Consider the following 27,690-nt stretch of genomic DNA (forward strand, 5'->3'; position numbering starts at 1 on the left):
TATCACTATCATGCAGATAAGTGGTATTTATTTTAAATGTAAAAGTCCAAATAATTCTTAATGCATATTAAAAAATCACATTTAAGAATAACATGAATAAAAACACATTTACTGTATATTAAGGACAATCATTTTTCAATATATTTATGACACAAATATAGCTTTAATTGTAAGGAAAATAACCATAAATCACATTTACTTATAAATTGAACACATATTAATGAATTATATTGATTAGTAATAAGTGGCCCTTTTCAATATGTAGGGTCTTCTTGCTTTGCTTATATGTGCCTGTCGCTTAAAAATATAGGGACTTTTCCTCTTTACAACATCTTCATTTTCACTGTTCGAGCTGGTGGAATCCAGGTAATCTTGCTGGATTAACTATAAGAGAAAACAAACCTGGTGTTAGTTGGTGTTAGCTTGTTGAATTTAAAGATTAGCTGTCCGCAAAACATTGAAAATCATTAGTCAGTAGTACAGAGGCTTCTGAGTTCCTCTCAGATTTTTTATCAAACCATAAATACATATATTTTTATCATAAAGTTAATTTTGTCAAAGCAGAATCCATACTGTATTCCTATTACTCTGTGTTGATGTGCTTATTTTAAAGGGGTGGTATAGTATATTTTAGGTGAGCATATATTTTAAATTAATATTGCAGTGTTTGCCCTAAATCTGAGCTCCTGGCAAATGGAAAATACATAAATTAATGCAGCTCTGTATTTATTAATACAACATTCAATTTTTTTAAAATGTTAATAGTGTAAGTACTTGAATTTGATCTAGCAACAGCCTCTTGTACTTCCCTATAGAGCTGAGCTCAGACTGGGGAAGGAAAAGGAAAACAAGGAGCCAATCAGTTGTGCTGCAATTCTCTTGTGCTAACATTGGGGCATTCTGATAGAAGGAGAAAGTAGAGTGACAGAGAGATGAGCTCATCAGCGTCTTCTTCTGTATACTGAGCTGTGGAGCAGAAATGTGTAAATCTTAAGACTAGATGGGCAGAATTATGAATCCAGTTGCTGATAAAATAGCCCCTATATACTGAATGTATTTCATGTTAGTATTTAGCTGTTTGCCTGGAGTTCAAATTTAAAGTACTGTTTGACGTGGCTTTCCAATTTTTATGTACTTTCTCTTTCATATTTAATTTATATTGCTCTCTCATCATGAAAAACTATACATAGTTATACAGTTAATCAGGTTGAAAAATACACAAGTTTATCATGTTCAACTGATAGAGAAAAAAAAAGTATTGAAGCCAGGTTCTCTGTTACTAAGAAAAAGTAGACAACAATTAAAAAGATGCAACAGAAACATTTCACTAATGTCCCCCAATGTAAATCCATTGTTAATCACAGTGAACAGCAATGTAAATTAATTGTCAATTATGGTGTCCAACCATAATGGCCCAACTGCCCAAGTATCCCACACATTCTGTTTGGAGGACCAAATAAGGGGAAGAGGCCCTTGTCCCACAACATTGTGATAGGTGCCTTGCAAGGAGGGTGGCTTTGTCCGCCCTTTCATGCAAGTTACTCCCCCAATGTTGAAAGTCATGTGGCCTGTTCTTGTACAGGAAGGCAGTGGGGGAGCACACACTCACTGCCCTGCCTTTCATGGCTGCCTATGGTTGCAGTGTAATGAAAATTCAGTTCATTCAATCTACAGAAGACCAGTGCAGGCTCGAGCACATACACATACTGCGGTTCATGGCCTTGTGCATAGGATCTCAGCCAGGCATTCATTGCAAACCATTTGTTATCATGCATGCTAAGCCAAGTGGGCATGCATGCATACTCAGTGCCAAATAGCCTATATAAACTGGAGTGTGACTTCGACAGATTGCTGAATGGTCCTCAGCTAATTCATGATACCTGCAACCCAACCTGCTGTTCTGATTTCCTATGTTTTGGCCCAGCTTGCCCTTTTCACCTGCTTCTGAATCTTGTCTACACATTTTGACCCCAGCCTCTATATTGGACTCTGCTTTCTGCCTGCTGATTCACTGCCTAGCTGTTACTGACCCATGGCTTGCATTCTGACACTCCGTCTGTCTGATGATTCAGTACCTTGCTGACTGGCTGTTGCTAATCTCAGGTTTGCATCCTGACGCTGTTTCTGCCTATGGATTTTGTGCCTCGCTGTCCAGCTGTTACTGACCTTGGCTTGGCTCCTGATTATGCTCCTGCCTCCTCAGGTGCTAAAGTGTTCCTGCATCTGGTTACGGCTCAGTGATCTACAGTCATCCTGGTCTACACACCTGACAACCAGGTCTGTGTGCCACTTTGGCCATTATGCCACCCTGTGTCCTCACATTTCCACTTCTAGGGCTGTTAGACAAGAAGTGCAGGAGATGCCCCCGCATTAGTTTGATTTCTACCTAGCTATGTGACAGCCTAGATAAAATTTTAAGGGTTATCCCACATGGTTTTTTAACTTTTTACATTTAAAGGATTACATTGTTCTGTTCTGTAAAGCCATGGGAAGCTTTAAGCCTTTCCCATACATGTTATTTCAAGATTTGTATATTTTCATTGTTGCCCTTTGCCTGCTGTACAGTATTTCTGTCACACTATTTACAACGTACATACATTACTAGAGTGGTCCAGGGAGTTTCTATCAAGCTTTCATTAACAATGTGGGAGACCCTAAATGATGCAGCAGTGGATATTGGCCAGCAGGAGATAATTTTGAAATATAAATTTTAGGTTCAAAGTTACTAGAGACAAAGAGCACAGGAGCACAGCACATGAGTTTTAATACAAGAATTAAGAGACCACAGAGGATACAGCAGTAAAAATTAGGCCAGAAGCAGACAACTTTAGATTGTAATTTTAGGCCTAACAAACTTACCGGAGACAAAGAGACTAGGTTGCATTTTCATCAAAGTAGCAGAACATACAGCAATTTAACATTGTCCAGCTTTTATTTTATCTATGGGGTTAGGGGTGTGTTGAATGTGAGTGAAAAATATGTGATATGTTCATTTATTTAGGTTTTTTTTCCAAATAATGCAGAAGAGTGTTGCAAAAAAAGAACAGGCAACTCCAAGAACAGATGTTTAGGAGCAGGAGAATAGGAGCTATATATCCTCACAGTAAATAAAACAATAACATATTGTACCCATGAAAACAATGTCACTTTTTTAAAAAGGAAGTCTTGCAGCAAAAAAAGTTTACCATGTACAGGCCATGAATAGTTCCCCTTTATAGCTTTAGAAAAATCCCTAGGAAGGCAGCCTTTCTCCGTTTCCTAAATGTCAGGATGCGCTTCACTAGGGGAATACTTGTAATGGATAGAGGGAGGGTCACCTTCCTAGGAATTTTTGAAGGCAGGGTGCACACATCTTACAAGTATGGACTGCTAAAAGAGCAGCTGAGCAGTGGCTTCCAATGTGCTGGGCATGCTGTAATGCTTGGGGGCTTTTGTGTAAAATGTCCTGTAAAGGTAATCTAACCGTTTAAAGACAAATATCTCCCAATAATAAGAAAAAAAGAAAAGGCATCAAAGGGGTTGATTTCCCAAAAAGAATCAGAAATAGAGTACAGGTTATCTAATCTCTCCCTTTGCAGTTTGTCAGATTTCCTTATAGCAGCTTCCAATACACTGACACTATGGCTGCTCTGTACCCTTTCTATCAGAGAGGGAGCTGGATTATCAAAACCCCCCCCTAATTGTCCTTCTAAGCCTGCTGGCCATAGTATAAAGACCATGCAGTGCATTATGGTTGTAAAATTTCTACCGGGTGAATCTGCACATACATTTTCTGTGAATCTCGAGCACATAGAGTTCGCCTCGAACAAATGGTAGCAGCAAACCCGAACCTTATCCCTAGTAGGGAGTGGCGTGGAATATCTGATTATAAACCCGGGATACCTTTCCCGCCACCCTTTCAGCCCTTTCATATACATGAATTAGAGATTCTACAGTCAATAGTTTATAACCATGTTGAATGAACCAATTTTACAATACCTCCCAGTGTTGAAAGACTCTGCTTTGGCAAATTTTCTGAAGCTGGAATGTGGTCAGCATTGCTTCCAAATTAAATCCATCCATAGCTGTAGGATACTGTTTTCTCATCAAGAGATCATCTTCTCCGGTGTCCCCTGTTTCTTCAGCTTGGGTATTAAGATTGTTTATAAGATTGCATACATTTAGAAGAGTCATTTTCCAGTATGGAAGTCTTGCTTTATTCACCTATGATGACATGCAAGAAAACATAATTAGAATACTTTATGCAATGACATTTATTTATCGCTACATTCTTATTTTCTATTTATCGACTCCATTCTTGCTTTGTCCTTAGTGCAGTGATATTTATATAAATTATAATTGAGTCATATTGTCTTTATGATCTTTTTACTGCCCGTATAATTATATTGCTACATTTGTTGACATCTTGCCCTTTTTCTCATGTGCTGAAAGACAAATTAATATAACCCTTTTTGATGAATATGTACACTCGAGTTAGTATTGACTGCAGAGTCCCATTGTGGCCGCATATGACAGATTTAAAAAATCTACAGCCATTTTTACATCCCAGACCCATTAATTTAAGCTCTAATACCTAATCTAGCTCAGAGAATACACATTGTATGCAAGAAAACTTACTAATAGGAACACTTTTAAAAAATCCATGATATGTTTAGACAGAGTGCAGGGTATATGAGAAAATCGGTACATTGACATAGTCTTATGTGATACTTTTTTAAGTAAACAATGTGACAAGCTACATATATTAAAATAAATGTGTTCATAGTTATAGCAACAGAAGACAACACAAATGTACTAATTACAGTACCAGCTTCTCCCTGCAAGTACTAAATGTGCTACAAAGGATAAAGACAATCTTATACTCATGTTTTAAAACTGAGAGTTTTAAATTGGAATCCAAACTCATATAAAAACACCCATGCAGCTCTGTATTAATTAATCAATCACTCAGTCAATCAATCAATCAATCATTAAATGTACTTTTTTCACTGAAACTAGTGTAAGTACCTTAATTTGACTTGGTATCAGCCTCTTGCTGTCCTCTGTACAGCAGAGCTCAGATTGGGATAGGGAAAAGAAGCATAAGGAGCCAATCAGTTGTGCTGCAGTGCTCACGTGATAGCAATGAACATGCTGATTTGAGAGCGGAGTAACAGAGAGATAAACTCTGGTATCAGCAAATATTGTCTAAATACAAGAGACATGTGTATTCTTACTTGAATCTTGGTGTCATTCTCTCAGATATTTGCAGTACATTTTGCCTCTCTGAATGAGCTTCCTGTAATAAAGGCTGGTCACTACTGCCCCCTCTCCTTATGCATGGTGACTGGTCCTGTATTCCTGTATTTGGCCCCCTGTAGTTTTCTGCAGGCAGCCTGTAGTGGATGGATTTGCGGAGTCCCATCCACAGTTTTGATTTCTGTATAGACTATGTGCAGCTCAGTGCTGATATAACTATTATTTTACAAGGTAATAGTGTGGACAGTGGCGTAACTAGAACCTTTACGGCCCCGGTGCAAGAAACCATGAAGGGCCCCCCCCCCCAACCACAATGGCACCACATGGTTAACAGGAAGGCAGGACCTCAGGCAGTCGCTTGTTTAAAATGTTAGTGAGGTGTTCTGTCGAGAACGCTGACCCAGTATCTGCGCTTACGACACAGACGGGATTAACGAGGAAACCGGCATTTATTTACAAAGTATTCGTCTGTAATGGTTAATTGTGACCATTAATAATATACCGTCCATGGCAGTAAATGAAGGATGGAATAGTATTAATGGTCACAATTAACGATTTTAATGAAATACTTTGTGAATAAATGCCGGTTTCATCGATAATACTGGTCTATGCACAAGCGCAGATGCTGAGGTCGGCAAATTAGATTACTTCGGCGTTCTCGACAGAACACCGGTATCTGCGTTTAGTATCGGGGCATTTTCACAAGTATGAGTACTCCTGAAAATGCCCAGTATTGGCAGTGGTGTATCCCTACTTAAAAATATTATGCATGGCTGGGACTTGTAGTCCTACACAGTTGGAGCTATTCAGCATTGCTGTATAATCATCATACAGCAATGCAGAATATCACCAGCTATGCAGGACTACAAGTCCCAGCAATGCATTATAATAAAAGTCTGCTATGCCCCACTAGAATGAATTGCTGGGACTTGTAGTCCTCTATAGCTGATGCCATTCTGCACTGCTGCAATGCATAAAAATCAGGGGGATGCTGAATACCACCAGCATCCCCCTCCCCCCCTTCCCGGTCCAGACTTATCTGACATTCATGCAGGACTCTCTTTTGTGACTCGCCGGCCAGGTGGCGGGGCTAAGAGGAGAGGGTCCTCACACAGAAGAATGTGCTGCCTGGCGCAGTGGCGGAACTAATAACCAAAGGGCTCTGGTGCAAGATTTTATCTTGGGCCCCCCTCCCAAGATGGGGGGGCGGGAGCGGATCACACTGGCCCCCCACCAAGCGGATGGCGCCCCTGCGCCCCCAACATTCGTTCCCCCGTCCTGCCACTGGTACTAGCGGGCCCCCCTCCTCCTCTCCTTGCACTCTGGCTCGGTCCCGCACCGGCGGTACATCTGCCTCTGCCTTAGCTCGACGCTGTTTGGAGACGAGCTTCCGGTGGCCGAGTCCACCTGCAATGGGGGGGGACGCAGTCATTGCTGGCGCCGGACCGAATCTCGCTGGGCCACGGGCCATGTGGACTCTAAATGCATTCCATGTGCACAAGGTGGATTTATATGCTTTCTGGCTATTGAGCAAAATATTTAAATGAAGGTTTTTGTGCTCAGAGTTCTTATTTCAAGCCCATCACTTTACAGGCAGATACTATATCCATCAATCATCATTTCTGCACAGAGCATAATGGGAAGATTGATATGTTTCCCAAGAAAGTTCTTTTTTATTCAGAAACTCAATTACATATTTTACCAATTCTACTGGCAATGTCTTAAAAGTTAACCATACGTTTAGCAAACGTTCTGCTGCATCATGTCACAGTTCATTATATTTACATACTGTATCATCCCAGTGTAGTAAATACAATGTGAACTTACTCTGCAAACAGTACTTTTTTCAATCTTATTTGAAATACATACACTTTGTTTCTGTTGAAGTGCAAACACATTAAAAATAAACTAACATACTATATTTTGAATCGTGAGTAATGCTGCTGGACTCCTACTATGGCAGATAAACACTTGCTTTTATGCACTTTGAGCAAGGTCACTGAATACATCTTATCAGTATCACACTTTAACAGATTAGTGTAATGTACCTGAAAACCATTTAAAATGTCTTAACTGTACAATTTAGGCCTTGGAAACTCTTGTTCAGCCACTGCTCCCAGATTTATCATTTATCCCCCACCTCTCATCAATCCACTATGGTTGAGGTAAGACTCTGGTGATAAGACCAGGGAGCGCCAGAGCAAGGACATAACTAGAAATCGCAAGACACTATAGCACAATTTCAAATAGCTCCCCCTCAAAAAAAAAGGCCCCCTATTGTACAACACTTAGTTGCCATGGCATGAGGTTGACATGCAAGACTAAGCGGTTGTGGTGATGATATTGAGGTAAGTATGGATGTGTGTTGGGGGCAGGTGGGGGAGGGCGGTAAAATTAAATGTGTACATTGTTTAAAAGTACACTTATTCTTTAAAGTGACACTATCACTAATTTAAAGAGCCACTGACACCTTGCCAAAGAGGTACACATTGACAGTGTCTCTGCAATTGGACCCTATTGACCCAGGTATACTACACTTGCCAGTGCTTCCTGCTATTCCAACCTCCACAGCTGCTACTACCCAGCACTTACAGATATGGGGGACCATGTCTTCTCCTGTGACAGCGCTCAGGTATGAAAGCCAATCCCAGCGCTCAGGTATGAAAGCCAATTCATACCTGACAGCGCTCAGGTATGAAAGACCATGTCTTCTCCTGTGACTGCGCTCAGGTATGAAAGCCAAGGAAGGAGCTGCGAGGAGGGTAAGAGGTGGTGGTGTGTGAGTAGCAACAGACCTCAGATAATCCTCCCCCGTTCCCAACTCAGATCAGCCTCCTTCTCCCTACAGAGCTCATATCACTTCCCCCTTTCCTCTTTACAGCTTCAGACCTCAGATTAGTCCTCCTCTTTTAACCCCATCAGACCTCAGATCACTTCCCCCTTGCCTCTTTTCCCCTTCTGACCTCAGATCAGCCACCCTCCTTTAACTCCTTTAGGCCTCAAATCACTTCCCTCTTTCCTCTTTAATCCCTTCAGATCTCAGATCACCCTCCTCTTTAAACCCCTTCAGACCTCAGGTCAATCCCTTCTCTTTAACCTCTCCAGACCTCAGAACAGTCCCTCTTTCTCCTTATTTCATCCACAATGACAGACCTCTGCCTGGGGCACCACAAATTCCGTTATAGACTTTCTTTGTGACTCTTTGTGACAGGCAAGCCGGCCACATCTGCTGCCTGGCCCAGTCTGCGCTTTATCCCTAGGGCCTTGACCAGCCCTCCCTCCTGCCCAGGTGCCATAGTGGCCACGTGGACTGCTATGTTGGTGTCAGAGCACAATGAAAACCAGACAAGCAAAAGGTGCTAGTTAAAATATTTATTGAGGGGGGCGTGGCCTGACGCCGGAGAAGATGACCGCACTGTAGAGAGGCTCTGCAGCCCTTAGAGCTAGCCAGCGACATCTCCAGCAACTAGACTCTCTCATCTGACCCCAGTAGGCAGCAGAAGACCCACGATAGGCACCCGCCTATATGGGGAGAAAAACAAAGAAGCGCGGTCCCCGCAAACTGACCGACTTCTTCACTGTAGCCGGAGCTCCGGCCAGGCAAGATGGCGCCGGAGCTACACAAGGCCCCCCACGCGGCCCTGTCCTGCAGCATAAGGGACAAGCTACGACTACTGCACGAAGGGACGGTGGTACCAGGGGCACTACACTGCCCAGCAGCTCCTCATCTACAGCCGACAGGCCGCAGGAATCTCATCGGAGGAGAGAGACTCTGAAATCTTCTACACCCCAGGTACTTCTCCCTCTAGATTGACTAAAATCCGCTCTGTACAGAGAGGTCGCTTGCTTCTATGTGGGGATTTCAATTTGATTTCAGACCCAGCTTTAGATGTATCCAATAGGACCCACCTGCGCAGGCCATCTATCAAGAAGCTACTTCTGAAGGAGGAGCTGTATGATGTTTGGCGCTGCAATCACCCGACAGACCGGGATTATACCTTTTTCTCTCCCCCTTACAAATCATATTCGAGAATTGATTTCTTTCTTGCAGATCAGTGGCTCTTACAACAAGCTACAGAGGTCACTATCCACAATATTACGTGGTCGGACCACGCACCGATTACTTTGACGGTGGGTTCCACCCCTGCCCTTCTGCCTAGACCTCTGTGGCGAAATAACATATCCTTACTCTCCAATCCCGCTCACTCGAAGCAAGTGGCCTCTCATTTGAAGGATTATTTTGAACGCAACGCATCCCCTGACTTGCAACCGTTTACGTTATGGTGCGCCCATAAGGCCTTTGTGCGGGGTTTGCTGATACAGCTTGCCTCTAGGGATAGGAAACAGAGACTGCAGAGATACCTGACCCTCCTGCAAACCATTACAGATTTGGAAAGGCTCCACAAAACTACTCCTTCCCCTGCCACCCTCCACGACCTCATTAAGTCCCGACAGGACCTTAAGCTCCTTCTTATTGCTAATCACGAGTTCCATATGTCACGCATGAAGGCCACCTACTATCATCAAGGGAACAGAGCTAGTAAACTATTGGCAGCCCAACTTAAACAGAAACAGCAACAGATGAAAATCCTTATGTTATATCACCCAGTCACCAAGGTTCCGTTTGGCTTATATTATACTACCCTTTATAATTTAAATGGCAATTCCCTCTTGACTCAACCATCCTCGTCTTCTATAGCAGAATTTTTGAACTCAGTTAAATTACCTAGACTGAACCCTGAAGATCAAGCGCGGTTAGACACCCCCTTTACAGCCATTGAAATACAGAAAGTGATGAGGGCTTTACCCTCGGGAAAGTCCACGGGAGAGGATGGTTTTTCGGTGGAATATTACAAAACATTTCAAGCTATTTTAACTCCCCATCTTCTTTATATCTTTGAGTCTGCTGCAGTCTCTGGTTCCTTCCCTCCGGACATGTTGAGCGCAGTGTTAGTTGCTATACCAAAACCAGGAAAGGTGTTGACATCCTCGCAAAATTTTAGACCGATATCTTTAATTAATACTGACATTAAGATGTATGCCAAGATCCTTGCTAACAGGCTACTACACCTACTGCCTTCTGTTATCCACTCGGATCAAACGGGTTTTATGAAGTGTAGGCAAGCCCCGGACGCCACCAGACGGATGCTGAACCTTATTAGACATGCAGAGACCGGTCGGACGCCTTCCCTATTCCTAGCCTTGGATGCGGAAAAGGCACTCGACCGGATCCACAGGGCCTATATGGAGCTGACCTTGCAGAGATTTGGCATAGGAGGGAGGTCTGTAGCTGCAATTATGGCACTATATCAAAAACCATCCGCTCGAGTGTAAGTATCTGGTATGCTATCGGCTCCTTTCACCATCTCAAACGGGACGAGGCAGGGGTGCCCGTTATCCCCGTCCATATTTGCTATGATGATGGAGCCCTTGGCCGCCAAGATCAGGGACAACCCTTTGATTTCGGGTATCTCTATAGGTAACGCAACCCATACCATAGGGTTATTTGCCAATGACATTATACTGGCATTGACCAACCCAGAACAATCTCTGACTGCGGTGTCTAGAATCCTCACTCACTTTGGAGATATCTCTTATTATAAAGTTAATGTGGATGAATCTTATATCTTGAATGTAGGGGTGAAACCGAAAATCCAAAATAGGTTGCAGGCGCTGTTCCCATTTAAATGGTCCCCGGACTTCATTACGTACCTTGGTATATAATGAACCTCGCCCCTAGCCTTTCTTTATAAACACAACTACGAACCCTTACTGGTTGCCCTCAAAAATATGCTGAATGATATGGGGAAATTTGAATTGTCTTAGGCAGAAAAGCAGCGTTTAAAATGTCGATCCTACCTAAAATTGTGTACTACTTTCGGACCCTGCCTATCCCCCTCCCGGCTAAATTCTTTTCGATCATCGAAGCTTTGATGACATCATATGTTTGGAATGGGAGAAAATCCAGGATTCGATCTAGCACAATGACCCGACATAGATCACGTGGAGGGATGGGCCTGCCCTCCATTAGGGATTACTATAGAGCGACCCTACTAACCCAGCTTAAAACTTGGTTTGTGGCAGACTCTTCTAAATGTTGGTTTGTCATGGAAAGCAGCTTAGTTCCAGGAGGGACCTTACGGATGGCTGCTGGCGGCCTTCCTGAGGAAGGGGCACGGCCATCTTTATACCCCACTATCCAAGCCATGCGACTGGTGTGGTCTACACTGATGAGAACCGCGCAGGCCAGAGAACCTAATGTTACCCTAGATATCCTGCTGGTTGCCTACGAACTACTGATTCCACATTTGAATCTTGAATCGTGGTGAACCAGAGGCTATTCTGATCTACCTCAAGCCCATAATTTGATCACATTGAGTGACCAGTACAAATATTTTCAGATTAGGCACCTGCTGGACTCCCTCAACCCTCATACGATATGCTGCCCTGGGGCGATATGGAGAGCACTAAAGGACTGAACCTTTTCCCCTGGCCGCATATATACCTTTTATAACCTTATACAGGCTCAATCCCAGGGTAGTAAAACACCCTCTATGCTCAAATGGGAAGCAGAACTGCAATCTGACTTCAATACTGACCAGTGGAGACCAGCAATCAAGGCTAATTCATCCCACTCTAAATGTATCAACCACTGGGAAGTCTCACAAAAATGCCATCATCTAACCCCCTATAGGCTTTCCAAGATGTCCCCGGACGCCTCTCCACTATGGACTATTGATTGCAGGATACTGGAAATCAAGTGAGATACCTGCTCTGTCTGAAACTTTATCGAAAGTGCATTCCCAGTGTGAGTATGAGAGGGCAATCTCTTATAGAACCCAGAGCCATGGGAGGTTCCAATACCTCTGGGAATCCTGGTTACAATGTTATCTGCCTAAACCGTAAGCTGGTAGTCTTGATGATCTGATCACTTCACAATGTATGTGCTATGTATGTTTCATCCTGATCTTCTCTCTTCTGCCGGCCGCACGGGATCGTGTCGGTCGACCCTACTTTTTCTTCCTTGTTTCTATTTCTCTAGGTTGTGATTATAAAGTTAATTTAATAGGTCTACATGTATGATCTGTAGTTGCTTAATGTATCACTATTGGCATGTTGTTGGAGGAGTGCTTAATCTACCTGTATACTGTAATTACCTATATGGTACTTTTTCAATGTCATGTAAAAAACAAAAGAAAGTATATGATCTCACTTGAACTGCTTATGTCGTACATGGATGACCTGTTCCTTAATAAAAATTAATTGTTTAAAAAAAAAATGTATTTAGAACAGTATCCACAGGAGTAAGCAGGGTCTTAAACCGGAACAAGCCAGAGTCAGGAGCCAGAATGGGTAGTCGTCCAAGCCAGGTCAGGAACACAGAGTTCAGCGTTGTCAGGAACAAGCCAGGAGCAGGAGCCAGGAAATCAGCATTGTCAGGAACAAGCCAGGAGCAGGAGCCAGGAAATCAGCGTTGTCAGGAACATGCCAGGAGCAAAAGCCAGAGGGGATAGTCAGCCAGGATCGGGTCATACACGGAATCAGGATACTCAGAGCAGCAGGCAAGCACAAGCAGGAAGACCACGCAAGGACAAGGTCAGACTGGACTGAGTGGTATATATATATATATGGTGAGTGGGGTGACCGGAAACTCCCATCTGACTCACTCAGATGATGCTCTCCTATCTGACCATAAGAGGGAGCCACGGGAGTAGTGAGCAATGTTCCAGAGTCTGATTGAGCAAGGAAGGAACAGCTGAGTGAAATGGCAGCCAAGCCAGCATGCTGCAAACCAGTAAAGTCAGGGTGGAACCCTGACAGTACCCTCCCCTCAACGACCCCCTCCCCGTAATGGTGAGTAGGGTGACTTCATCACTCAGAGACAGGAAACTCCCATCTGACTCACTCAGATGATGCTCTCCTATATGACCATAAGAGGGAGCCTGGGAGTAATGAGCAACGTTCCATAGTCTGCTTGAGCAAGGAAGGAACAGGTGAGTGAAATGGCAGCCAAGCCAGCATGCTGCAAACCAATAAAGTCAGGGTGGAACCCTGACAAGTGGTAGTTCCACCACTGTCCCAGAGATATACTTGAAGCCAGTGTGTCCAATATGTACAGGGTGATTCAGCTATCATATACACTAGAAGTTGGCAAGCTGCATATTATATTGGAGATCCACCAGGTTTATGTCATATCTAAACCCAAGAACAAAAAAATATTATATTGCAGCCTACCAGTCCTTTGATGTGGTGGCTGCATGAATTTTCTCTTTTTTGGCTTTCTTCCCTCTATTTTCACCTGGTGATCGTTCCAATATCACAAATCCTGTTCTAGGGTGACAATGCCCACTCACCCTACTGTATCTAAACACTCTAGGTTGTTTTCCTGATTTTTACAGCAAACACTCCACATTTTTTCCTATATAACATAGAGGGGAGGGGTCCTCAAAGATAGCTGGGAACAACAAAACTGCTAATAGTCAGCATAGGCAGACAACACACGAAGTGATCAGCTGAGATTCCTGCCAGATCAACAGTTGTTTTTTGGACACATAACAAAACCCTTTCAATAGTATATTTACCAATCCAAATGGGACCAAACATAGAAGCACATTGTTTGGGTGTACATACATCTTAACAAACAATCTAACCTATGTAGAAATGAGTGATGCGCTAGGGCTTGGTGCGAACCTAGTTCACCTGAGTTTGCCCAAGTCCACTCAAAACTGTGACCAACACACCCCCTCCTTGCCCAACCAGTTGCAGCCGATGGATTCCTCGCCCTATAGGCTACACATCACAAATGGGTTGGTCCTGCTGCAGCTGTCTGCACTAGCTTCGACAAACGCCAGAGAAATGGGTTTACACCAAGTCCCAGCTCATCACTGTTAGAAATTAATACTTTATTCAAACTCCTCCAAAATCTGCTCACTTCTTTTCATAATGAAAATATTAATTTTGTGTGACTGGCTTTTTAGCTAGCTGCTGGTAGATCAGTAATCTAACTATTTCTATATTTCCTTGCAATCTAGTGACTGTGGCATTGCTGCCTTTAAAAAATATTTTACATGCTGTCTCTAAGACTGGTCTAAATCTTAACACAAATATTGTTGAAAGTTATTTTTGAAAATAAATAGTGTGTCTTTAAGGATAAAGATCATCGGGGAAGTGTTTTGTGTAAGAATGACCCTATCCCTACCTCCTGAGTCTGTCATATTCAATTAACTGGCATGTTATGTTGGATAATGCCTGTCTCCCTTACCGAGAAATATCACAAACAATATACTTTGCTGCCATTAGGGGATCCAGATAAATAGCAGGACAAAATGCAATGTTTAATTGAAATGCTAATGATAGATTACCATATGCAGTTTATATTATAATTTATTAAGATATAACTATACTTTGGAAGATCAGAAAATGACACAAACAATCTGTGTGATGGAGATGGTTGTGAAATATGTCTTCTCAGCAGAACTCAAACGAGCCGTGATAAAAAAAAACGTGCCCTATATTTTACACGAGACAGACATCAACAAAATATGTGCTATGCTTGTGACTTCCCAATATTACAACTTTTATCATGATGATTTGTACTTTGCAGTAACACAGCTCCCTCAGCTCCCTTAAAAACAAAAGCTAGTTTCTTGTCCAATTATTGTTTATGTGGATATAAGTGTCTTGGAAAAGAAAAATGGCATTCACAGGCAGAAGGGATTAACCTTAATGTCAAATCCTCAATGCTTCAGGTGAAGTATGAGATCTTAACTCATATGGGACTGTTTATGAAAATAAATGTAATTGTGCCCATTGTGAGTGACCAATCATATTCAATCTTTTATTGCCTGGGAAAATAAAATAAGACATCTGATTGGCTGCTACGGACAACAATTTAAAGGTGAACACCAACAAATATAAAGGATGCTAATTAACGCAGCTCTGTATTCATTAATACATCATTACATTTCTTTTTGTAAAAGCAAGCAGTGTTAGTATCTGAATTTAACTTCAGTACAAGGAGCCACCCAGCTGGGTTGCAATACTCATCAGTGTGCTGCTTCTTTTACTGTCCAGTTACATGCTGGGAATTACAAAATCTGTAAGTGTTACTTAAAGCGGACCTTTTCACAAAAGATAACTTTGCAAAAGTGTAACCCTCCCCCCTCCACAATCTAAAAAGAAATGGGATTTTATTCGCCTTTTTCCCTCTCATGTTTGACCTTCCTCCATTCTAAAGGTGCCCATACACCTGCCGATTATCGTATGATAATCGCGGGAAATCACGTGATCGTACGATAATGGGCAGGTGTATGGAAGGCGTGCGACTGTTTCTACTGTACGGTCACACGTCTTTTGTCTTATGAGCAGGCTCGAAAACCCACCGAGAATAGTACGATTTTCGATGGGTTTGTGGCCTGCTCGTAAGACAAATGCTGCATGGGCCGGTGTGCGCAAGCGCACACTGCCCGTTCAGCATTGCAGTCATCAAAAGCCCGCCCCGATGATCGCAAGTACGATCTGACTGTCCAAGATGGGCAGATCGTACGTTTTTTTAATGACCTTACAACCATCATAAGACAAAAGTCTTGTGATGGTTGTAAGGTATATGACCAGCTTTACCTAGACGAGAATGATGTGAAGCCTCCTCCTTCATCTTCCAGTGATACCAATGTCACACATCAGCTTCCCCACAGTGCCAGATGAATCTTCATTCATCTGGTAACGTATATTGCAATGTATCTTGCTGCACTCCTTACCGGATAGAAATGAAAACCTGTCTGATCCAGGTGGGTGCTCGCAATGACCACAGATGGCACCGTGTAATAACATGAAGTCCAAGAACGTCACTAGCTTTCCAATATAAACGTAAAGAAGGGATAGATTTATTGACACATAATTATCATATATGCATTTATGACAAATATGTGTCAATAAATCTATCCCTTCTTCACGTTTATATTGGAGTGCTGGTGACGTTCTTGGACTTCATTCATCTGGTGCCACATCATCAGGGAGCCAGCTGCAATAACCTGGAAGAGATAGCTGGCTCCCTATCACAAAGAAAACCAAGGTAGTGGTGCAGGACAGTAGTGCAAAAATCTAGTCTTTTGCCCCATTAGACAGTGTTGTGCTTTGTAACATGGCTGTGTAAATCTCAGGACTGGATGAAAAATCCTTCAGAAGGTACGAAAAGCTAATTTATATGAATTTCATCTGTGTATTTAGCTGTTTACCAGGAGTTCAGTTATAACTTTTAATCTGTTTTCTACAATTTTTTATTGTATTAGGATACAAGAAGCTACTGTTATAAGGCCAACATCATCTATCCAGGGAGCACTGTAGAAAATTCCTTTAACATGGAACAAATTACAGATTAGGTATAAGAAAAAGTAGCAACAAAAAAAAGCTAAGGCTACAAACTAGGCAATGCATTTTAGCTTGGAGAATGGAAAATACTTTTGCTAACTCCTAGCTGTTTTAAAAATATGATGTACGTTTATAATTATTTTATTAACTTGACTATTAGTAGACACTGGTATTCCATTTCAGTTTTAAGATTACATTTATGTTAGCTGTATGTATGTGATAATACACTCCATAACTCTCTACTAAGTACAATGAACAGACAGACACCTGGATTTTCTAGCACTTAATATTCTGCTTTTCTGTTCTCTTTTGAGATTACATTACAAGGTCCACGCTCATGTTCACACTCCTCAGGCAGTAGGCCTGGAAAGATCAGACAATCTACATCATCTCTCCCCCAGACAGGAGACCAGGGGGAAGACTGACTTCCCTAGGTCACTCTCACATGTTTATACCTTCTCCAAACATGCACTGGTATTAATTATCCTAATGGTTGGCTGAGGAAGTGCACACATTCTTAACTCGGATTTGTTCAGCCTTCCAAACTATTGCCAGGGATACTCCCCAAGCACCGGGCAGAAGCAAACTGTCACCAGGGCTTAGTAGAGGCATCAGAAAGCCGAAAAATCACTAAGAATCAGACTGGCTACAGCCTGACAACTTCTAAATTTAGGGCAGGGTAACAACATGTTTATGAGAAAATTAATTCTATCAATGCTTAAAAAACAGTGTGGCATTGACTGGGTCTGTGATCAAAGCATCTGAATGTTCGAATTCCAATGTTGCCGACTGCAAACGGATCTGAATGTACTTTTAACAAAATGTTGGATCATCTGAATTCCTTTCAAAATTAAACTAAATTGGACACTTAACTGTTTTCTGGTCAATCAGAAAACCTCATCCACAACTAAAATGCAATTCTGAAAGATCCGAATTCAAATAACAAAACAACATTCAAACCCGAAAGAAAGAAAAATCCAAAACTATCCACATTTTTTGCCAGCTTACATGTTTACTTATTGGTGTGCAAGAAAACTTTGTGAATTTGGCATGAATGTGCATGTGAAGTTTAGCAATTGTTTTTTTTTTATTTCACATGCATAGGTTTGCACATTTTCTTTAGTGAATCAGGCTGATAATCTTTAAACCTCTAAATATAAAATGGAATACAGCTGGATAAGCAAGTGGCAATACTAGTTAGCTAATGTATAATGTAAGCAACACCTAATACCACCCAGCGACTACAAAAGCCAATAAGGACCTTAGGATTTACAAAACGAGATAAAAATGGTTGATGCAAGTAAAGAGTTAAGGCCTTTTAATTTTCTGTAAGGCTACATTCTGAGAATGGGGTACGTTTTTTAGTGCCACATTTAAAAAAAAAATTTGAAGATGGTTCAAATTTAAACTGACCAAAGACTTTCAACCACTTGCTTTCCATATCCATGCTAAACAGAGTGGATGGACAAATCCTCCCTGCTGGCTATTGTATTTTGACAGCTGTGTGTCAGAATACTTGAAGAGTGATTGCACCTGATTGGATTCCTTCATTGTTTGGCTGACTGTTTTCCCCTGGCTTCTTTGGTTTTTCAATTGATGTTTGTCAAGACTGGTGCTGTTGGCAGGGCCACCAACAGCTCAAAATACGAGCCATATATGGCCAGCTTCAGGCAACTAAATAATAAAAGTAATAGAAGGTCTCGCTTACAATGTAAATTTTTGCTTGTTCATTATGGGGAACAACATTTTGGAAAAATATCAAGTTTGTTTTGTGTTTTCTTTCTTTCTTATTTATATAAAACATAACAGTAAAGCATCCTATTTGATATATATTTTAGACGTACCTAAACTATATCTCATAAAGTGTTAGGTCATGCAGTTTTTATATATGTCAATGAAAAAAAAAAGTAATTTAATGCACTCATCCCACTCTTTCTTCGATTACATGTTTATCTTATCTTTGTTATATGTGTTGTAAGCAAATGTCCTCCATGTTGTGAATGTGATAAAGAGGTAAAAATGATCCTAAAAGCAAAAAGTGTTCAGGGAGAGAAAAACATTTAAAAATATAAAATTGTCATTCGTGGTAGTAGTCATAATAAGTATCCATGTATGCTAAATGCTACAGCTCCGTTTTCCAGTAATACACATATCTGGTTAAGACACATCTGACTCCTGATCTGATGATGGAGAGGATGTAGTGGTGGATAAGAAAAAACTATGTTAGAGATTACAAGGTGGAAACATCAGAGGAAAACTGTGGTTATGCAGAAGATAAGCTGCTACACAAAATCAACAATTGCACTGAGAATACAGAAGCAGATCTGCTTTGAAAGTGGATAGCTATAGCACTTATCATGCTACGCTTGCCTCCAGCATATAGGAACCAAAACAGCTGTGGGAACCTGGGAAGTAACAGTGTTTTTATGGGGGAATATTAATAATGAAATGTTTTCTCCACATTACCAAGGTACATATATATTGTCATATCAGTGTGTGCAATTAGAGGCGTATCTATTTATTTCAGTAATTTGCCTAGGTGATGCCTTCACACTATCAATGCAGAAGAGCACAGCGGCAATGCCATTACTGCTTGTCATACTTCAGCTCCTATTTAGAAACTCAGACTCATTTACTGCTGTTTCTGCTATTGCCCATGATGTCCAATCCTTTTCTTGCAAAGTATTCTCAATAGTCTATAGCAGTCATAGCCAGCCTCAAAAACACCAAAGACTCACCCTCCTCCCTCCCCTTCAACCTTAAAAGCACCAGTCATCTATGATGGAGTGTCTGAAAAGGAAAGAAAATTATGCCTTTTAGTAAGTCTATAGTCTGCCATGTAAATATTCACCTGGCCAAGATACTAGTGATAAAGCCACTGCAGAATCAGAAGATCAATTCAAGCTCCTTTTGGTAACACAAAAATGTTCTAAGTCTTGACAGAGGAAGCCAAGCTGATACTGTTGTTTTAAGGACTTATGTACATAATTATTTGTTCACCTCAGAATTTTTGTCTTCCCATACTGGTCGTTTGGCACACCTATTCAAAGATAGTTATCTCGCTTGAATGTTTTTTTAGGTTGTATTTTTGAAAATGAAAAGTCAGATACATCCAAAGCATTTAGCTCATCTGAGGATCAAATCCTGGGGGTGTGGTTGGGAGTGCATGTTAAAAAAATAGTCAACTCGCTTGAAGGTTTGTTTAGGTTGTTTATTTGAATGAAAAAAGTCAGATAGAGCCAACACATTTCAGGGGACTTGAATTCCTCCTTCTTCAGGGCTTGAAGATCAGATCCATTCCTCACTGCAAACAGGTTTTGCTGACAATCATCTCTCATCCAGCCTTAATGTAGGCTACAAAGTACAGCTCTTGCCAATTTCATTATATGTTTCTGCTCCAGCCCGTATATGAGGTAGCAAAATAGAATGAGAAGAGTCTTTCCATTGGCTCTTCGTTTTAAAGTGGACTAGACAATACTGCAGTCTGTGCACAGTAGGATCAATGGTGATCATGATGACACTAAGGAATTCCAGTTTTGCAGAAAATACACAATTGTGACCCCAGATAAGACACAGGAGAATGATAAAGGTAATTTTGTGGATGTTGAGAAGCAGGAGATTATGTCTGTTCCTTTGTGTCTTGAATGAGACTTAACTCTTGTTTAGCAGATGTGCCAGCGGTGGCCAAGAAAGATGATGAACATGAAGAATTCAAAAAGGAAGGAGAGGAAAGCTACTTTTATGGCTACATTGTGAAACACAGCAAGGTGTATTCCTGCTTATTTGTTTAATGACAGACTTAGCTGTAAGCTAGTAGCCAGCAAAGTTAATAGAACCTTGCTATTAAAGCAGAACAGAGAATGTTGAAAGGCTCCTGAACAATAAGCTTAACTGAGACATGAACAAGATATGCTCAACAAGAATGATATCCCTTTGCTTTCCCTGCTGCCTCATTGCTCTACCACCTCTGCTGCCTCATCCTGCAACAACACTGGCAAATAGAGCAACGTGATGCACAACATTAGTTATCACTAGCTCATGGGCATGAGGGAATTTTTTCTAGGCACTGAGGCACAAGCACTGAGTAAAAACCAAAAGAAGCATCTTGAAAAGATGGTCATATTGTCTATGAAACACTTTTGACTCCAGTAGACTCCATGGGTTACTAGTTGTGCATTCCAGCAGCCATAGCTGACTTAGTTTACCACCTGCGCCCTCAATTGCCTAGTCTTGAATGTCCTATCAAAATGACTGGTCTGTGCAGGTGTTGTCATCAACAGATGTACTAAAATGCTCACATCAAGTGAGATGAGATTAATTTTTATTAAAGGTATTCCTTTTGTATGCAATTATAGGAACACCTGTGCATGCAGCTTTTTTATGTTTAAGTTACTTTTTTTATATTTTATATTAAGTATAAAAATAAGCAATAAAAAAATTGCATGAGATATATGTGAACATTTTAGGTATAATTACTATTTACTGCTATGACTTTGTGAATTTTATGCAATTACATGGTAACCTGTAAAGATTTGTGGTTCTGCTGTACTGAGACTCCTTGTGCATAGGTTCACAATTGTGTTCACACATGCATGGATTACAGCAAATCTGAGCATAACCAAGCCACTAATATTATGGGTGCATATCTAAAACAAACAACCTGGTTCATATATAGTGGTAGTGAACCTATTTTCCTTATTTATTATGGTTTGCACTTAAATAATACCATAAAAAATATTCTATGTGAATAGGAAAAGGTTCATATTAAAAGAATGCAGGCTTAATCCAGCCAGTAGGTGGCGCTCTAGTCCCCTTTTCACATGTAAAGCATTGTATCATTCTAACTAGGCTGAAAGAGGCCCATGATTTAAAAGACTCAATTGGGTTAATTAATTTAAGGAGTAGAAAATGTTCATTAAGAAGCTGAAGCTGTTATTCACTTTGAATACCCAAATATTTGCATGGAAATTTTTTTACAAATTGTTTGTTTTCTGTTGAACTAAGCCACAAAGCAATGGAGATCTTTTTTTTCATACAATAAATGGTTATATGTACAACAAAGCTTGTACATTTAATAAAACGATTAACAACACTGTAAAGATATATGAACTTAAAAAGAAATCTAAAGTAAAATTGACCCCCCAAAAAATATAATTTCCCTTTAACTTGACCATAGTATCTAGTTGTTGAAACTTTGCTTGGATTGCAGTTAGATCTTTGATTCTTAGTTTGTGCTACCTCTCGTTATATGTAGTTTAGTCCTTTGTGGAGATTATGGGCCACTTATGTTAGCAACCTATGGTTTGATTCGCCCAGTACTCTCTTTTAAATTATGCAGCTCACATTTCACTGAAAATGTATTTTACTAAAGTACCAATCATGCATTTCTAATGTTTTAATCAATTCTATTATAGTAACTATTATAAAAATGTCCCCTTTCCTTATAAAGGTTTGATGTTAAGGAACTTGAGAGGATATCCAGAAGTACCATCAAGTAGTCTTAAATGATCTCATATAACCAGAAGAAAGAAGAAAACTAAAGCTAATTTGCTTTAACATCATTCATATTCCACTTCTTCAAAATTAAGAAAGGAGATCCATGAGGGATGATTACTATATGGAGCACATAATGGTGTAACCATCTTTTGTAAAGTAAAATTCATGATAATTTAGGCATTTACAGATGATCATTTCTACTTACACCTTAGAAGAAATGTAACAATAGTTTGAAGGTGGTGTATCATTTCTTTACATTAGTAACTATGACTGACAAATCACCTGTCAATAAATGATTGCCCATATGACTGAAACCTGTTACCATGATTTATTAAAATAATGTTCCCCTAGCTCACTTAAGCTAGGTATGTTAACTTCAATTACCCAATCATGTGCAAAGGAAATTCCAATGTTTTAAATTGAATCTATACATGCTTGGGTGCTCAAAGTGAACACAGGTTTACTTAGCTTAGTGGAAAATATACTCCTTTAGTAAATAACTCCCAGAGAGTACTGGACATATGTAAGATCAGAACTCCCACAGTGCTCTTAATGCACAAAGACAGCAGATTGCACTTTTGACAATAAGGATGATTACCCAATAATGCCACTCCAACTATTTTTAGACAATATTAAATGGGTCAAAGTATGACATGTGAATTTAAATGAATGCTGTTTTTATGACATACAGAAGTGCTGAGAATGCCTGTAATATTTTCACTTTCAGCCTAATAGAATCATTTCTTTATTTTCTTCTGCTTGCAGTTTTAAATCGTTTGTTTTCATTGTTTTATTTAACTAAGCACAAAACTAAAAATAGTTACAAATGCATAAAAAAAGACATACCTTTGATGAATACATATTGCTAAGTACATCTGCGTCTAATGTTTTCATTTCTTCTTCTGAATCTATAAAAGAAAACATGAAACATTCCAAAATTATATCTACAGGACTATATTTGATTGCAAACTGGTGCTAAAAACTAGCAAACAAACAACAGTTTTTAAAAATAACATCTTGATTAATAGATGGAAATACTGGTTATCACTCTATATATTATACCGAAAAAAATCTGCACATTTGTCATACTAGTGAAAAATCATGTTTATTAACATGGGTGCTCAGGTTTTTCCCAGTAAGCACATGTTATGTAATTATATACAGCTCAGATAGTGAGCTATGTCACTTGTATGTAAATTGATATTTCAGCAAGTGCGGTATGACAAGGTATTTGCATATGCACTGCCCTATAACATATGTTGAACTTTACTGCTCACACTAGGTGAATATTTCATAAATATAACACATGTATAGAAGTGCTAAATGGAGTTATTTTTATGATATGCTTATTGGTGGAACAGTAATTCAGCCAACGGTCATATAAAGGACAAATTTCCTGTGCATGGATTATTTGTACCGCATTGCAGTTTAAGAATAACATTTTTATGTTATCTGGCTTTTTTAATAAAGAACAGGCAAATGTTCAAATTGCAGTATCCGATAGCAACCAATAGGAATTCAATATTTATCAATATGAATGCAATAAAATGAAATCTGAATGACGGTATGTGTTTCTGCTGTTTGCTGCCCTGCTAATTTAGCCTGACAACATACTAAGGACCGATATCTCCTATTATAGGGTTACAATACAAATTGATGATAGACAGATAAAGATGGAGATAGATGAAAACAGTTTATTGACAACCTCTTACAAAGAAAAAATGTAACATTCAGAGACATACTTGTCCCATGAGATCTGGGCATAGTCGCTATACATTCACAAAACTTTACATACACTATGAGGGGAATTTATCAAAACTGGAGAAGCTTTGCATGGCAACCAATCAGCTTCTCTTTTTCATTTTCAAATCTTAACTGAGCAAACTGAAAAGAGAAGCTGATTGGTTGTCATGCACAGCTGCTCCTGTTTTTGTCTGCTCCAGTTTTGATAAATCCCCCCCTATATCTTTTATGGGGTGTAGGTGACTTTAGCGATTTGGTACATTTTTAACAGGGTGATTGCCAGTGTGAAATTTGCCACAAAAAGTGCATTACATTTCACTTTGACCATTATGTCCTGTAATGGTATGCTACTTTTTTTTAAAAAAAATACAGTATGGAATAATGCTGATTTACTAAAAGATTTGAGCTTGTTCACACAAAAAGTGTGAAGTTTCAATTCAACTGGTCAATCATTCGAAAAGCGAATTTATATCTGGATAATTGAAGGGAATCTTCTTTTTTTTTATAAACCTTCTCAATTTCTTTAGTAACTTGGCCTCAATGTATATATCATCCATTAATTCAACTGTTGCATGTGAAATCTAACTTTTTAAACAGAAATTCAAGTTTGCTTTGACTGCTCTTTTTTTTCTTTTCAAACTGCTGTTTTTGAAATAGTTCCTAGCCAGTAGCCATATAGAAAGAGATAATTAATTGCAAGGAGATAATGATTCTTTTTCTCCTATGGCATTTTAATCTGCTCTATTGCAGCACAATTAACGGACAAAGGACCAGATACTAATGAGTGATATTCTCCTCCTGAGCCAACAGATACAGCACTATACAGTATTGCTCTTGTACCGGCAGCAATCAGGCTAAGGCAACACTGAGATCAAAGTACATGCTTTTCTTGAAATTATTGATGAAGAAACATTCCCACATATCTTTAAAACATTAACACAGTACCTAGTTCACATTATTATTATTAATAATAATAATAAACATTATTTTATGTATTTAATTACCATAACAGTGCACATTCTTTATTTCATTAACAAATGTATGTTAAATGACACATTTTCACTAGACACAGCCTCCAAAATATGCTGATGAGAGCAACATGATGTTACTTTACCTTAACATGTTAGACTGCAGACAATTAAAATCATCCAATCATGACTACTGCTGCTGGCATATATATACATCAATCAGTCAGTCAATTTATTATAATTGTTAAAGGTTTAGTACTTCAGTCCAAAACTCATATTTTTAGTAGATAGTGGAATGTTAAGTCACCTACTAGCTCTTTATTCCTTTGGTTATTGAGGTGATGAAATCTTTACAGTGTATGTCCCAGCACTGCTTTCCCTGATTTGAAGTCTCACTCCTCCTGTTGCATTGTCCATGGTATAAATGAAATAGAATGTATAAAGGATGTATGTATATAGGTAGAATTGAATTATGGATCTCCTGGATAAATCAAGTAGATGAGAATAACGTTTTCCTGTACATTGTACAAATTTCACCTTCTGTCACTTTGGATCTATGAACCCATGACAAAACAGGTTGAAATAACTGAACAGAACTGTCCATGGTTGCCAATTATATTCAGCCCTTGTTCTAAATTACCATGGGCTGCAGGCATGTCAGAAGTGATTTTCGTATGCTTAACAAAAGAGAAAATAGGTGGTTTTTTGGATTATCTTTACTTTCCTGTACAATATATTTCATTCCTCTATGTATAGCAAGGGGGTAAAAGTTCTAATGCAAGCTCACAATAACTCACAGCACTTCTTTCTTATCTATTTCTGTTCCTAACCAGCTGTAATTCCATGATGCTTTCATGCAAGCTGTTGCGAGATACACATTTCTCATTTCTCTCATGACAAGCAGCTAGCTGAAAATTAGGAATGTTTTAGTATGTAAGAATACTCAAGCTCTTACAAGACAAGTTACTGACACCCAGCATAAAAGCACTCATTCATGATTTGACATTTGTATAACAAAGGACAGAAACCGGTAAAACCAAAACTAACAAATATACCAGCTTGCACTATTTTGCTGCACATCTATATATCATGTAGCAAGCAATAGCTTCACACAAACATAGTAACAGTTGAGGATAGTAATCCTATACACTACCTGTGCACATCCCGCAGCAGCTGAAAGCAAGGAGCATCAGACACACCATCTGAATTCTAAGTCCAGTCATCATGGATTACTGAGGGAACTTTAGTCCATTCAAAAAGAAAAATGCAGTTGAGACTGACAGATCTTCTCTTTCTCAGTGCTCCGTACCATAATGAGAGTGCTGGATCCTCCCTAAGTATTTAAGCAGTGAGATGATGTCACAAGTCTACAGGAGAGCATTTTGAATATACCCCAGCCCATCTCTGTCAGCCCTTGCTGCTTCATATAGCATCCCCTGATTGCGAACAATATGACGCACATTGGTAATGGTGATTTCTGTCTGTGGACGTAAACACAATGACGTCCTGGGATTCTAATCTAGGACAAAAGTAGTTAAAATGGATCTCCTGTCATTTTTTATTAGTCATGTTGCAGAGTTGGCAAATTTGCTAAGTATTTTTACTATTAGTTTGTATCTGACTCAATAGTAGTGACCTTTGTGAACAGTTAACTAGTGCTGCTAACACTGATAACACTGGCACAACACTGTTTTGTGATCTGGCAGATTAAAATAAACTATTCTTATACAATGCATAGGGAATCCAAAACTTGCTTATTTTAACTTCTTTACTATTCCGATGGTATCTACAGTTGCATTTCTTAGATTTTCATATGTTTGTTGATTGCCAGTAGGTGCTATATCATGCCAAATTTGACATTTTCAGACTATTAGTGTTTGATTAATAGTCATTCAATGGTGTTATATATCTACATTGCCATCCCAGTGAAGAAATAGAGCAGAGATGAGGTTTAATTGTGCGTTACTATTGATTGTATATGGTACTCATATTTTGTCATATTTCTTCTGCAGATGGCATCTCCTGACAGGGCAGTGGGGATAGTGGTATTAGCTTTATAAATCCCCAAACACACACACACAAACCCTAATGGTAAAGCACCCTGTTGGAGCTAGAGGGGAAGTGCTCCACAGTGCAGGAGTAGCAGTAGCTACCACTTTGACAGTAATTGTTTTGGAGCACTTCTCTAGTCCTGGCTGGCTGCTGCAAAATCAGTGGTCTGAGTGGGAGGATATTCTACACAATTTATTACACCACTTAACCCCCAATGTTATGAAGACTGAAAGAGGACATTGGGCTATGCTTTGTAAAGTACCACTTAACCACCAATGTTATGAGGTCTGAAAGAGGATATTAGACTTTTCAGAGTACCACTGAACCACCAATATGCAAACCTTTGTCCACCAACTCTATGGAACTTCAAGTCCCAACATGTACACCGGGACATAAGTTCCACAGAAGTGGATATATATTAAACAGTTACACTGTGCCTTAAGGGATGCTTTATAAATAATCCACCTTGCACAACGTTCTCACCACTAGATGGAGCTGAGAAACATAGGGGTCTATTCACAAAGCTGCCGAGGGCAGCCGAGTGAATGACCGATCTGAAGTGAAGTGAGCCGAACACTGTTCGGCTATTCACTTCAGGCTGGTACGGCTGATTTCAGCCGTATATCGGCTGAAATCAGCCGTACATCGGCTTGCTTCGTGTGGATTCGGATCAGCCGAACATGCTCAGCATGTTCGGCTGACCCAAAGTGCAGAAGGAGTTCGACTCAGCCGATCCAACATCTGGATCGGCTGAGCCGAACCTCCGGCAGGCTTCTCACTGCTGTTCGGGCTATTCTGAAAGATCCCGAACAGCAGTGAGAGAATA

At 40.0% G+C, this 27,690-nt stretch overlaps 1 protein-coding gene across 1 annotated transcript; it reads right to left on the minus strand.

Annotated features, from left to right (window-relative positions):
• Positions 1-26,159, minus strand: NTS (neurotensin). Its single transcript, XM_018563204.1, has 4 exons — positions 25,966-26,159; positions 22,948-23,009; positions 3,979-4,203; positions 1-384 (listed from the first exon to the last, which is right to left on the minus strand). The coding sequence occupies exons 1-4, from the start codon at positions 26,036-26,038 to the stop codon at positions 235-237; spliced, it is 510 nt and encodes a 169-aa protein (XP_018418706.1). The 5' UTR covers positions 26,039-26,159; the 3' UTR covers positions 1-234.
• Positions 26,160-27,690: the final 1,531 nt, after the last annotated feature.

This window comes from Nanorana parkeri, unplaced genomic scaffold, assembly GCF_000935625.1.
Source record: "Nanorana parkeri isolate BGI_ZX_2015 unplaced genomic scaffold, ASM93562v1 scaffold640, whole genome shotgun sequence".
Lineage (NCBI taxonomy): Eukaryota > Metazoa > Chordata > Amphibia > Anura > Dicroglossidae > Nanorana > Nanorana parkeri.